The 14,825-nt window shown below is 36.2% G+C and overlaps 1 protein-coding gene across 6 annotated transcripts in view; it reads left to right on the forward strand.

Moving 5' to 3' along the window:
* UBE2K (ubiquitin conjugating enzyme E2 K) overlaps positions 1–14,825 on the forward strand; it is a 37,386-nt gene that overhangs the window by 6,554 nt on the left and 16,007 nt on the right. For 3 of the 6 annotated variants that reach the window (XM_030449731.1, XM_030449726.1, XM_030449732.1), the window contains exons 2-3: positions 8,925–9,018; positions 13,880–13,938. Coding sequence is in view for 1 of the 6 variants with exons in the window: in XM_030449726.1 (XP_030305586.1) it covers positions 8,925–9,018; positions 13,880–13,938 (153 nt within the window). In the remaining 5 variants the exon portion in view is untranslated. Of the gene's footprint in view, positions 1–784; positions 825–7,778; positions 7,833–8,924; positions 9,019–13,879; positions 13,939–14,825 lie in introns of those variants that run through there. The other 3 variants (XM_030449728.1, XM_030449729.1, XM_030449730.1) reach the window with 3 other exon arrangements.

Consider the following 14,825-nt stretch of genomic DNA (forward strand, 5'->3'; position numbering starts at 1 on the left):
AAAAAGGATACCGAAATGCCATGACTGTGCATCTTTGGTTTTCTTAATTTTATCTATGGTGTGTTTGGTCATATCTTACAGTTTGTTTTGGAAAATAGTTCAGCATGGATCTGTAGATCTTTGCATTCAAATGAATTTGTCTCTAAGTCACTTTTTTGGTAATTAAGCAATAATTGACTCAAACAAAAATGCATTTACTAGGATGCTTTCAGAAAACATCTTACTATTCTCACTTCTGAGGTCTTTTTCTGAATTGTTATTTTACTTGTAGTTTTACACCTGCTAATTTAAACTATGTAGTTTTTCAAGTTCTATGAAATCTCAATAGTGCAGCTGTTTTGTAGTATTACATGGGTACTAATAAGCACTAGTATTATGAATTAAGTCTGTGATTCAATGTTAGTGATTGTTTGACCAGACCTATGAGTTAGCCAAGTACAGATAGTCAGAATTATTTGTGCAGGAAAGGCAAGATCTGTTGCACATTCCTGTGTTCAGTTAGTGGCATTTTTTCATGTTAACATGTATCCTGTTGAGTCCAGGTTTCTAGTGAATGTTCTACCCTTACCACTTTCCTCATTTAGTTGTCTTTGGTAATCTCTTATACAGAGGAAAGAGAGCAATCACTGGATACAGGACTGGGTTGGTCAGTTTAGGATTAGGGTTTAGGCTGCCACTACGAGACCCTCTGACCACAACTCTTCATGGAGCTAAGGGGTAGTGGGAATTAGCAAATCCGTTAACTTTCTCAGTCTCCCATTCATTTTTCTGTGCTTGTTTCCAGGAGTTTGGCTTTAATAGGAAAGAAGTGTACGAGTCCTAAGGTTAGTTCACTTTACTCAGTATGAAATTAAAATAAAGTTAACGTTTTGTTGTAGCAAATCTGTGTAACTATAAACTCCAAGAAAGTCCTGGTTAACTGTCCAATCCCAAGTTTTTTCTTTCTGCATTGAACTTGTTAAACTAGTGCAAGTACTTAAAGTAGTTCTTAAATTATTCTTCTTTTATAAATTGTATCTAACTGGTATCATAATCTTAGGCAGGATTGTTGTCATTACTACATCACTTTTACACTAATAACTGCTGCTGCTATTAAATTGAGAAAATATGTTTGTTTAAACTTTGTCATTAATGTGTAGACTATCATTTTGTCTCTGACTAGGTAAAACTTTAATGCTATTAAGATAGGAAAATAAGTGATTTCTTTTTTTTGTGGCAAGGAGAGTATATTTTGAGAAACAGTATTCTGTAAGGTGCTCTAGGCTTATAGTCCACTTTTGCACTCCTGATTGATGTAGCATTTTCCCTTCAGATTATGTCAGTGTTAATACTTGTAATATTTGAATTGGGAGCACTTAAATACTCACCAGGAATATTTTGATAAGATACTATCTACATTCTAAATAAAATACCTCTGTGAGCAGCAAAAAATAATCTTATTTTAGGACTAGATATGTAAGTGTTAATCTGCTATGTTGTAGCCAAACTGTACTAAGGCTGTGGATTCCTTCTCTAGTCTTCAAAGTGTCTGCATGGGAGAGCAATGTGAGGAACACTGGCAACAGAAGAAACTTCATTCAGCCCTTAAACTGTATTGAACACTAGAAAACTCAATCATACATCAGTATAACTCCAGTTTGGCAATGTCTAAGAGAGCTGAGCTCATACTGTGTGTCATTCTTCTGTTGGAATGCTAATTGGGATTATCCTGTCTACGTTTGTCTGTTGTCACAAGACACATAGGAAGCTAATTTGTGTTTATTATTTCATCCTTCCTATTCATTATTAGCCAGCAAGATCTACAGTTCACTGGGAAAGGAAAGACTAGTGATTGTATAAGTCTAGTTACTTAAGAAAATCAAAGTTTAAGGTGACATGTCTTTGGATTTTAAAACATATTTTTACAGTGTTTTATAAAGGGGAAAAAATCCCCACCAAACCCACAAATGTATTAGTCCGTGTTTACTTAGTTTAATTCAAACCTAGTTTATATTGCATTATAATTTTTGCTGAAAGTGAACTCTGAGAAAGCCGTCTAAAGTTTTTGCTGTGTTAGGATGTGTTTAACTACACATCCTAAGTAAATAAAGTAATAAAGTAGCCTTTACAAAAGGGAAATCATGCAGCTGTCTTGTATTTGCTCCCTACCTCTTAGAGCCTTCATGGTGTTTAGGTACGCTCTTCCACTATGGAATAAGGGTGTGCATATGGGAAGGGAGCACAGAAAAACTGGTCTGAGCTACATCAGCAAGTCTTCAAGCTTTTCGACTGTGAGTCAGCATAATCAATTTAACATTAGCTGAATACTGTGATTCCTTTATATGTGGATTTACTAGCAACCTAAGTAGGGTAGACTTAGGGAATTGACTGCAGAATCTGCATCAGATGATTTTGTGTGTTTCTAGAATGCCCAACTCCAAGTATGGCTCAAACTGATTATTAGAGTATACTTTATCTGCAGGGTTTTTCAGTTGTTTTGCATCAAAGGCAGAACTGTGCAGGAAAAGATAAGGAAAATGCATCTTGCATCCCTGAAAAATTGGTTGTTCACTTAGGCTTTTCTTAACAGTTCCCCGGAACAGGAATCCCTTGCACTGTGCCCATTATGATGTTGAATATCTCTGTGGCACTTCAGGTTTGGGCAATTTTTGCCCATGATTAATGCACCTAGGTTCTGTAAATAGTTTTTGTAGTTAGTCATAGCCTATGACTGTGTAGGAGCTTGTACACCAGTATGAGACTAAGTATGCTGCTTTGTGCACAGCTTTCAGAGTTGTAGCATCACTAGTTTAATCACACTGTCCCTTAGTGAGACAAGCAATGATTGTATAACCACCTAGGGCTTATGCCAGCATAGCTGTGTCAGTTACACCTCTGCGTGTGCGTGACTGTTGCAATGATTTTATCAGAAATAGTTTAGACTCAAGAGCTGAAGTTTCATAATTCTTTGAAGTTGTCCTAAGCAGCAGTGTCACATTCCTCCTGGAGCCTGGTCTCCTCTTCCCACTTCTCTGCTCCTTCTCTTAGTTGCGATGTTTGTGGTGAATCAAATCAGGGAGTTAGGTTAAAATGGGAGAACTTTGCTACTGAGGCAGTTTTAATTCAGATGTTTGCTGTGCAAAATTAGGACATTTTAAAAAATTGAGATGTTTTGTGTTCTGACAGGAATAAAAAAAGGAAATCTCAGTATTGTTCTTGTATATAAACACAGGTAATAATACAGAATTTTAAGCATGGCACAGGTTTATTCTCTTAGGACATTTTATTAAAGAATCTTATAAGCATGTGTTTAATAAGTAAAACTGAGAAATGAAAAAAATTGTTTGAGTCTATTACCAGTACTGTGGAATTCACAGTGTTCAAATTTGTAACTCCTTAGATATATTAAAGTACAAGGTCCCTAATAGTAACACCATAAATTAATTGGTAAACTAAAAAATTAATAATATGGAATGCAAAGATAAGTCATGGTTTTACTCAAAAAATTGTAACTCTAGAAAATATGTCTTACTATAGTGAGATGAAATAGAATGTGAAATGTGGAAGATCTTTAAGACCAAAATTGATAGTAGGGTCAAAGAGTGTGGTGCTTTTGAGAAAATGCTTTACTTTATATAGACTGTATCTTCTCTTGTACAATGTACTTAAGTGTGCTTTAGGCAGACTTGTTTCCTCTCTTAACTCTGCCCCAAATATTTGATTGTTTCACCAGTGAGTGTTGCTCTGTGCTTTGAAGGTCAGCAAGGGCTCTCTCTGGGAATGTAAATATGATCCCTGTATCTGAACTGATTGAACTGATAGTGCAGTGCCTGGGTGTGTGTACTTCATAGCCCTGACTGTGTTAATTATGTGATGTCTCTGCTTTTCTTTTTAATAATAATAAGCTCAAGCTCTGGAGATACTCTTAAGCTGGTGTGAGTCTGAAGGAATACTTCCAGAGTATTGCACAACTCCCTTAACCCAACAACCCAAAAAACCTAGAACAGTATTATTGTAACAACAATATTTTTGATGTTGAATTTGGCATTTTGCTGCAGAAGTGTCCCCACCCTTCACTTCCTAGTACAGTGAAGTATCCTGCCTTTTTGCTGTTTTCCCATTTCTTGCAAAAAGAGTGAACTAAGCGGATGCAAGGTACTAATCCTGAGCTGTGCTGGAGCAGCAAAGGGTTAAGAAGAAAGAGTCTTTGGTTTGAAAAGAAGTAAGCCCATGGAGGTGAGGAGAGGGTGGTAGTTGACTTCTTAGACAGCAGCATAAGAAGTGAGCTTTTGGTAGGATCCTCCCTTTCTGGCATAGTAGTAGAATAGAGAGAGCTGAATGATTTGGACTAAATTGAGAAAGTTAAAGTTTTCATAACAAAAGAATATAAGGAAATTCTTTTGCCTGTATTTCCCACTTTGAATATCACAGATTTGCAAGAGGTTGGTAAATAGGGTAAGAATGAAATTGCTTCTGTTTTTTAGATTATTCATTTAGATAATTGTTTAATGGGGTAAACTGCATTTGAGAGGTTGGAGTTTTCTGCTCAGTGCTGGTGTTGACCTGGAGTGCTCATGGAGTTTTGCAAAAATAGTGGTGTATGATAGTCAATCACATGATCTTTTTCTGTAACTCTGAGGTATGTTCATATCAGAATTTGATGTAGAGTGGGGCTATTGTGGTAGAATATAAAATGGGAAGGAGGAGGATAAAAAGAATCTTCATAAAACACTGTTAATTTTATAGTACCATAGATTAGTTTTGCTGGCACAACTTCAGAGTAGGGTGAACTACTTTTTTCTTACTTTGGCTTATTAAATATTGATCTGTATAATGTCAGTGTAAAATGTTTGTATGTTCAAATGCACATACTTTATATTTGCAAGTCATAGCTTCATTAAAGTAACTAAATTTTAGATTCTTAGGTAGGTTAAAAAGTGCTTATTATCAATTTATCTCATAGAGGAGTCAAACAATACTTAAATCTGTCTGAAGGATAGCGTTTTACTGTTGGTGCAATTGCCAGGTAATTAGTGATAGAAAACTTTCTTTTAAATGCACACTCCCTCAAGGTACAGGTAGAAGACTTCGTTCTTGGTTGACAAAATTTTGGAGCAATTTTTCAGTTTTTTTTTCCTTAATCTTTTTGGAAATCTTGGCATGTATATTCTTGAATATTTCTGGCCCTCCTTAAAACTTTTTCCTTAATGTGTAAGTTGCTAGTCTTAAAGCACTAAATGGCTCCAGTTTTAATACTTAGCTGCTTTTATTGCAGTCCTTCAGGTTTCTTTTTAGAGAAAAGGCTTTCTCCTTGAAAGTGCCTTGAAAGAAACCTGCCCAACTTTTCTGCCTCTATAGTATCCACGCTTGGGTTTAACACAGCAGAATAAAATTGGGTAAGCATAGCTATAACAGTGCATAAAGAGTCTCAGCATTTGGGATGGTCTACAAAATGAAAAAATTTTGACTAGAGGCCTAGTGTGAAGCAGGGGATGCATTTGAAAAGAAAAAAAAGTCTATGCATGATCCAACTAGAATATGGAGAAAAACAAGATGAAGGAATGGCATCATGCATTGTGTAATACATTGCATTAACACTTTTTTTTTTCTTTGTGTGTCAGTCTTGATCAAAATAATTTTCAGGTGTGATGATGGGAAGTTCTGATGTTGTAGTGTTGGATTTATAGATTCCTGTAAAAGGATTTTGCTGTTAGCAGAGTGTTTTTATATTGGCAAGAAATGCTAGTGGGAATTGTGTTGTTACAGAATTTAACTTTGAGATTGTGGAAATAAATGTTGCTAGTGATGGCGTGGCTCATATTTCGGGAATTGCTAACCCAGTGATTTAGTCACCAAATTGTCACTGAATCAACAGGAGGTGATGCTATTTTAGACTTGGTATGGAAATGTAATGAGATATTTGTGGAAGAACTGCTTCTGGAAAATCAACTTGTGTTGTGAGATCACAAGTTGATTCACAAGTTCTGTGCTAAGATGGTTGATGTCAGAGGCATGCTTTTGAAGAACTGTGCTGTTGGTAACATGTTAGTGGCAGTCAAGATGGTTACTGTGGAAGCCAGAGTATTACTCTGTTAGAGCTGCTAAAATGAAGTGATTTTATCCTATATGATCCTCGTTAAAGGGAATATACTCCAGATTTAATTGGACGAATAATCACTTAAGTACTGTTAAATATTTGTTATTGCTCCAGGGATGAAGAAAAAAGTAAGAATTGGCATGGTCAAGCTTAATTCTACCTTGAAAAGCACTGAAAAGGTTCCTCAGCTATGTAAATAAAAAAATGTGTTTGTAGGAAGGCCATGATAGAATTTAAGCATGAAGATGATATTAATTTAATCTTTACAGGATCTTTACAGTGAAACAGGATAATTCTGCCTGCCATTCTTCCTCAAGGTGCTTTACAAAGGAAATAAAGCTCTGGAGAGAGCTTCAGCTGTAGTACTAAAAGCAGTCATCTCAGTTGGGGGAACCAGGATCATTGACTCTTGAAAGAAACGGAGCTTAGCAGCAGGGTTTTTGTTTGATTTGTTGTGTTTTTACCAAATGTATCCAGTCAGGAAGGATTTGTTGTGAAAATAACTAGTGTGTGGAGCTACTTGAAATTGATTGTGAAGGCGAATGTTAGCACTGCTATAATACTGTACAGTGCACTGAGGAAAAGTAAAATGCTTTGCAGAAAGTTAAGCTGCAGCATGGGTCAATCATTGAATTTCATCCTTTTTGTCATTGCTCAAGTCCTTAAGATGGAAAGTTGCAGGTTTATTTGCAAAGAGCAAGAACTGCCATCAACTTGGAGCTTACCAGGTGGAGTTGGCAACTTAATAGGTGACAGAAGGAGAGCAGAAGAACCTGAATACCTTAGAATGACTGTTACCCAAGCAGTAGTTTTGATCACTCGTTAGCTGTATTGGTTATTTAAGCTGATGTGTTGCATTGTGAACTAAGAGGTAATGCACAGGTGCAGTGCTTTTGAGAAAGCACAGTGCAGTCTCTGAAGTGGACATAGGCTTCCATAGGAGACTTTCCTGGGGCTCCTGAAGTTGACATAAGCTTCCATAGGAGACTTTCCTGGGGCTCTGTCACTTGTTCTGAGCCATGTGTCACGCTGCTGTGGAAGGGGGCAAATTTGATCTCAGGTTATGCTGGTGGTGATGTATTTTCAGTGAGTAGAACAGCAGGTCTGTGATACTTCTTGAGCTTTCATCTAGATTCGTTTATGTAGGGCTAGTTAAGTCATCGTGGGATGGATATAGAGTGGAGAGATTCAGAAAAAAACATTATGGTGAGTTTAAAATTTCGGCTTCTTTAGAGCAAAATTGAATCTGGAAAGTGGAAGTTGCACAGATACCACTTATATGCAAAGGGAATAAATACTAGGGATGCAAAGAAATTTGTTGAAGCTCAAAAACGATGCTGTCACAAGTGGGCAACAATGCTATCACAAGTGGGTGTAAATAGATTATAACTTGACCTAAGTTGTAGCTTGGAAAGCTTTTAACAATTATGAGTTTGTGGAACGAGCTGCCACTTGCAAGAGGAATGTGTTGTCTATGATTGAGTTTGGATACAGAGAGAGAGTTTATTACCAGCCTGGCTGTCAGGAGGGCTGTCTCATTGGGACTGTCTGTCCTTCTCTGTCTCAGTATTATGGAAACAAAACTGTGAAAGATAATTGTCTTGGTTGCTCTCTGGTCAGGCAGGAAAGAAAATAAATCTGAAATATGTTCAAAACCATAATTTTATAACCTCTATTAGTAACTTCCTTGCCCTGATATCTTACCTGAGGTCTTGGAAGACAACACAAGATCTGATGCTGAACTGAAAACAAAAAGGTAGTTTATAGATATAACTTAGTAAGCAGAACCATCACATTTAGTTTTTAACTGGCATTTGATTTTGGAGGTTCATGGTGTATTCTTAACACCATGAAGTAAGAATGGTGGTAATAGTTGGATCTGGCAAGATGATGCGAGTTCTTGAAAATAATAACATGGGAAATCTGCATTGCAGCCAGTGAGTGCATGGTGTACAGAAGTGGCAGAATGGACAAACCTGTAATTACTTACCTCTAAAAACCTCATGGTATATTTTTTCAAAAGGAGATTCTGTTTTGCAATACCCCCAGGAAAAAAGCTACAAGGTGGAGTATTTGTATGAATTTTACAAATGTTGCTCTCAGGACTTGGAAAACAAATTAAATGGAATGAGTAGCTCTGGCGAAGGCTTCAGAGAATCAGTTTCTGGAAAACATATGGGGTTTTTTGTTATCAAAATACAGTTTTTATTTTGTAGGCAAGTTGCTGTGGTGTGTGCAACTGTTGAGGAGGTGACAATGAAATGCCAGTGTAAAAATAAATGGCACCTCATGCCTAAATATTAAAGATAAACATGATCTTAAACAAGGCTACTGTATTCTATTCAGATCATGCTTCAGATATGGCTTAAAACCAGTGAACACTCCATTTGGGGAAGTCTTTCTGTATTCCAGTAAAGGTTACAATCATGTCTATTACTAATTAAATTGCTCTAAAAGGAAACAACCCACAATGTGTAACTTGGTCAATTTAATTTTATAGTTAAAGATGCATAGAATCAATAACTGATTTGTAGGATCACAGTCTTTTTAAATGTGATCAACTTAAAAACAGAACTTTTGCTGTTACATTGCTGGGTTGCTTGGCTTATTTTGGTGACGATATAAATAATACTGAAATTTCTAATGCTTCACAAGTAGTATATTTTTAATGAAGTAGAATTCCAACTGGAAGACTGCTATTCAACTTTAGGTTACTGTATTTTTAAAATTTTTGTTTCTATATTTTTTAAAGAACAACTCTTCCAAAAATATAGAATACTGTATTTTTGGGGAAATCTGTATGTCAAATGCTTATTTATGACTCTTTGTTTCTCTCTTTATTTTTAAGACGAGCAAAAATCAAATTAAAGTAGATCTTGTAGATGAGAATTTTACAGAATTAAGAGGAGAAATAGCAGGACCTCCGGACACACCATATGAAGGCAAGTAATATTTTTGTGTATGCAATCATTGTACACTTCAGATCATGTGTCTTGAGATAATTTGTAAGGTTAATGTATAGCATAAAAATGTAGAACTATGTGTTTTGAAGTAGCGTGATTTATTTATCTATTTATTTAAAAATAATTTTAAGATTGAACAGTTGAACCTCTGTTGCTGGAAGACAGATCTTTTCTCTGAGTATCGCAGGCTATCCCAAACCAAAGGTTAATTTACACACACAAGCTCTGCAGTATAATTGATACAATGCTGACTTTTAGTTCTTTGTTTGGAGTCTTGACAGTTTAAGCTCCTTAGCCATTAAGCATCAAGAAACTGAGTTTCAGAATCTAACGTAACTGTACACGCATTTTTGTGATCTAATGTAGTGGTTGTTAAAAAAATATTTTTCTTTGTCAAGGAGAGGTGTCATTGCAAGTGAAATTTGTGATTAATCTTGGGCATTAATCCATAGGTCTCAGTACTTAATTTATACTTGAATGGGGGACTATGTAGTAGAACTTTGTTTCTAGCCCTGCTTAGAAGTTACACCTTACTGGCTTTCTTGTTTATTAAAGCTGATTAGGTAATTGTGCATCTCTCCAGACTGGAAAAGATAACTTATTAAATGTAGAAGCTTTAACAGAAGCTTATACAGCATACTTCATCAGAGATACCAAATCACTCAATAGTGCCCGTAGTTGTAAACTTTTTTTGTGTGTAGTATACATGGAGTTACTAGATGAACCTTCTATTAAAGTTCCTTAATGATGAGGACTATTTTTAAGTAATTTTTAAATTGTTTTTTTAAAAAATGGTTACTTTAAAATGGTCTTTTATTCCAAGTTTCCATGCCGGATATTTTGTTTGAATTTGAACTTCCAGTAAGCAAAAAAATATCTTAGGGAAAATAAATTGTTTTGTTGGAAATTCTTCCAAGCTTTCAGTTGCTTTAGTTGCTCCATGCCTTGGAGCTATCAGTGTGACTTGAGTATTGTCCAGAGACCAGACACATGCTGTTTGTCACTATTTTGAAAAATAAATTGTCAGCAGATGGGGAAAAATACCTGAGTATTGTTTTGCAGGTATGAGTGTACAAGCATTTGAAAGTGTCAGTGGCTGCTGCTGAAAATGTGGTTGTTGAATCCTGTGCTTAGGAGGACATCTCTTGTGATTGCTTCTCCAGGCTAGGAGCTGCTTGCTGGTGCAGCAGCATTGGAGTTGAGAGCATGGGAAGTCTTCTCGATGGCACCCTACCCCTCCACCCCTTCCCATACTGGGGCCCAGGGCAGATAAAGGATGAGGGAAATAAGATTAACAGAGGTTGACGGTGGTTTCAGAAGCTGAGCAGGAATTAAATGAGCCTGGAAAGAAGAGAGTAGAATAGAGGCATCTGTAATGGTAGGGGTGCTCCCTTCTAGAACTTGAGTCCCAGAGTTCCTCCCTCTCTTCCCCCTTGTGTATCATCTCATCAGCCACTAGTGTTTAATTGACAGAAGACATTGTCTGCAAAGAAGGTAGTTTCTTATCTTCATGACGTGTGCCTTCACTTTAAAAAGGTAACTGTGCTGTGGACCTAAAATACACAGTCATGCTGGTGACCTCTTTGGAAGGGCATCATTCTGTTTTGTGTAATAGTTCTTTTGCAGGTATAGTTGGTCTGAATGATGTGGGGAGGGTGTTGTTTTGAAAGATTTTTGAGTATTGTTTTGTGTTTTGTTTTTTTTTTCCCATTCAAACTATTAATCCTGCTCGGGTGAGTTGGTTTGTCATGGCTTGCAATTTTTTTTTCCCTCCAGGCCAGCACGGCCTCAGTTACAAACCTCAGTTTTATAAACCTCAGTTTATAAAATGGACCTTTTTTAAAGTATGTGTTGAGTGTTATTTGAAATGAAAGATGTATTCATGTGTCACAGAAGTTAAAAACTTTATAGCAGTTCATGAAGAGGGTAAAAGAAGAATTGAAAGCCTGTCTACAGAACTGGGTTCTGTGTGGCACTGGATAATCCAGCTAGACAAAATTTCAAAAGCTAAGCACTGTGTATTCACATAATCAGCATATACAGCTAGTGAAAATCAGCAGTATGTGCTTAGTGCAGAATTTGATGATGTGAAATGCATGTATACAAACCTACATACAAATAAGTATACTAAACAATAAGGATGTATTAAATATCCATTTTAGGGAGATAAAACTATTATCTGTTCTGATTATAGCAGGGATCTCATGGGCAAGTAATTTGATCCTATGCTTACTTTTACCTAGTAGGCATATGCACCAAGGAGCAAAATCAAAGTTACTGGCAGCCCTATTTCTGGGATTTCCTGACTCTTGATAAATTTACTTTGTAATGTTAATATTCTGGTAACATATTTTTAGGCATTTATTCCATTACATAATTATGAAGGGTTTGCTAGTGTGTGTACTTTACATTTCATGACTAATGCAGTAATGCATGCTGCATAATTACTGACTGATCTGTCATCTACAGTCTGAACAGTGACACAGCAAGAAAGCTGGGGTAGGGGAAATGTTTTAAAACTTGAAGAGGGGAAATTTAGGTTAGGCATTAGGAAGAAATTCTTTCCTGTGAGGGTGGTGAGACACTGGCACAGGTTGCCCAGGGGAGTTGCGGCTGCCCCCTCCCTGGAAGTGTTCAAGGCCAGATTGGATGGGGCCTTGAGCATCCTGGTCTTGTGGGAGGTGTCCCTGCCCATGCCAGGGGGGTGGAACTGGATGATCTTGAAGGTCCCCTCCAACCTGAGCCATTCTATGATCCTAAGAAGTGTTTTATGAAGAAAAGCTAATTAATGCAGTAGTTCAAGTGAGACAATTCTGTGATACAAGAGGGAATTCTAGGGCTATAGTAAAGCAAAGTAACAGTAATTTTTATTGTTGGCCACACTTAGAAAGGTATCTGAAAGCAAATTGCAGATGCAAAAAATCTTTCATAGGTGATGCTGGGAAATGTGAAGTATGAATGAGCGGAAGAATATCACCTGTTGTCAAATTTTACAGCATGCTTTTTTTTTTTTTTGTCGGTAGTGTCAACTCATATTGATCAATTATCAGAATATTCCAAGACAAAATTTCAGTTGAAACACATTTACATCCTGTGATAAAACATGTATATCTAGATTAATGGCTGCTGAGTTTTACTTGATTCAAGAGCTTTTCAACAGATAGGCTGCAGTTTTTTAATTGCTTTTGTTTGTTTGTTTGTTTTTTAAACAGTGTGTAATCATGATATTAATTTCACGCCATGTTTGCACATGAGCTGCAGTTACTTTAAATTTATAATAGGATATTTCTTTGAGAGGCTGTTAAAACTTGCTCTAATATATGCTACAGTAAGAGTACAGAATAAATATTCTGCCATTACTGTATAGTTAGATCTCAAGGATTAAATAGCTATGAAGAAGCCATACATATGCATACTTCTTTTAAAAAAGTCACAAATATTGGCATGCAAAAGATAGTATGTTAGTCATTTGCATTTCCAATGTAGTATAAAGGAGTTTAATATCTAGATTTGTTCAGTTTAAGTCTTCAAGTCTTTATTTTTAACTGTAAACTTCAGTGCACAACAACACTGTATGAATAATATTACCAGTAGCTGCAGTTTTAAAAAAATTTGGACTTGTACTTTCCAGCTGGAAAAAATTTCTGACTGAACAGCCTGTAATGCAGAAGGCTGTAACAGTCTGTCTTTTAAAGGCAAGTTCTAGTGGTAAACAGAAGTAGTAATAACTAGGACAGGTTTTGTAATACCTTACAAGATGTTATGTCAGTAACATCATACAAGAACTGAGGAACTTTTGGAATCTGGGAAACAGGTAATTACTTTGTTTCTTAGGAAAAATTGCTTCTGAATTATGCTTCAGTTTAGGCAAAATGAAAAACAAACTTACTGAAGGTCTGGTTTCAATGCATGTCTTCAGATATATTTGTGTACTGTCCTGTAAACAGACAAGCAATCAGCTTAGACATTAACCATTATAATTTTGGAGTGAATTAGACTAAATTACATTTTGAAAGTGAGCTGTTAGTAGGTGCTGAGATGCATTTTGGCACAGATAAAGGTGCCATAGGCTGTAACTCTTCAGGGTATTCCTTTTGAGGGTTGGTTGGTTGTTTTTCCCTGCATGTGAATTTTGCTGTCTGTGTTGAGACTACTTGAGTGCTGGTTTGTTATAGAGTGCTTTGGGAATAGAGTAAATAACTCTTGAAATCCCAGAGAAAATAGATTGCAGGTAGTTTGACTTTAATTCAAGGAAATTTATAAATTGTAACAAAGTATATTGAGGGAGGGAGAAGGTTTCTTTATGAAAGAAAAACAGTAGGATGAGGACAAAAATTGCATGTGTGGAGAAATGCTTCCAGTGTCTCTAAATGCCTAAACTGGTATATATGGGGGTTTTTTTTATATGCAGTTCTTTTTGTCATTAAATTCCAGGCAGGTGATCTTCAGCGGGCAGGCAGAGGTAGCTTCAGATTGCTCCAGAAGACATAAGTATTGATGGTATACTTGAACGTTAACAAAACTGTATTTGAAATATACATAGATAAAGATATTAAAACAGGGAGAGAAAACAAATATTTAGAAAAGGGCAGTAAGAGGTGGTTCTGTCTGCCAAGCTCATAGTATCCTTTATTGCATGCTGTAATCCTGCAAACTTTGCTAACAGTACTAGTATGCCAAAGTGTTTGCAGAACTGAAATAAAAGTAATTACTTCAGGCAGTAGTGTACAACATAGCGGAAAAAAAATTGTCCATTTAGAAACAAGCTTTATTTAATGAAATGCTAAGCTTGGGTGAAGTTTTTTTTGTTTAATTTCTAATATGTTCTTGTCTTTCACAGGTGGACGGTATCAGCTAGAAATAAAAATTCCAGAAACATATCCATTTAATCCTCCTAAGGTACTGTAAACACTTTTTTTGATAAAATAAATTAGCTACGAAGTTGGTTTTGAGTATTCTTATTTATTTGTTTTCATGTGCAGTCTCTTTGCAGTACCTGTTTTACAATTTTTTTCATTCTTCTCATTAGAGCTGTCATATTTCGGTAGAGATAATGTAGGATGCATAGCTGGATCTAATCAAAAGTACACTCTGATTATTTCTTAAAGTACAAACCAGTAAATTCTCCATGGGACCTTGTGCCTTATTATGGACCCTTTATATAGATTTCTTTTTGGCAATATAATTATTAAGATGATTTTATGTAATGTAGACAGTATGGCTATGTTCCTTCCCATTAAATATCATTAAAGAAACGCTGTAATAGGTAATTGTTGTTTCTTTTGATTTCTTGGGCTTCATAACCTATGCTTAGTAGAGTCTTGGGTCTAACCTGCCAAGTTTCTGGTTTCTGCTATAATAAAATCAAAAGGTGTAAAGGTGTTTGAGACATGAAGAACCAATGCAGAAGTATTATGGGCTTATTGCAGCTCTATTGAAGGACTTCATAAAATGTGCATGTGGATGAGAGATGAGAAGTGGCTGTGGCTTTGTCACTTACACATCTTTAGCAACTTACTGCCCTTTTGACTTCACTGTATCTTTCTAGTACTTTAAATTTGTGACTTTGCTGCTTCTGTCCTAACTGGATCAGTCTGGATAGTGTTTTTCCCAGCCATGTGCAACTGGTACTCTCTATTCCTGTGTCCTGCTTTAGTGGATTCTGATGAATCAGCAGACTCCTGAGTTGTCTGACTCACTTCTTGATTGGCTTTCTTTTTGTCTGAAAGGTGTCTTTGAACTAAGAATAGGTCTTAGATCCTGATTATTTTCACCCTGGTATGTAA

Source organism: Calypte anna, chromosome 4A, assembly GCF_003957555.1.
Source record: "Calypte anna isolate BGI_N300 chromosome 4A, bCalAnn1_v1.p, whole genome shotgun sequence".
Taxonomy (NCBI): Eukaryota; Metazoa; Chordata; class Aves; order Apodiformes; family Trochilidae; genus Calypte; species Calypte anna.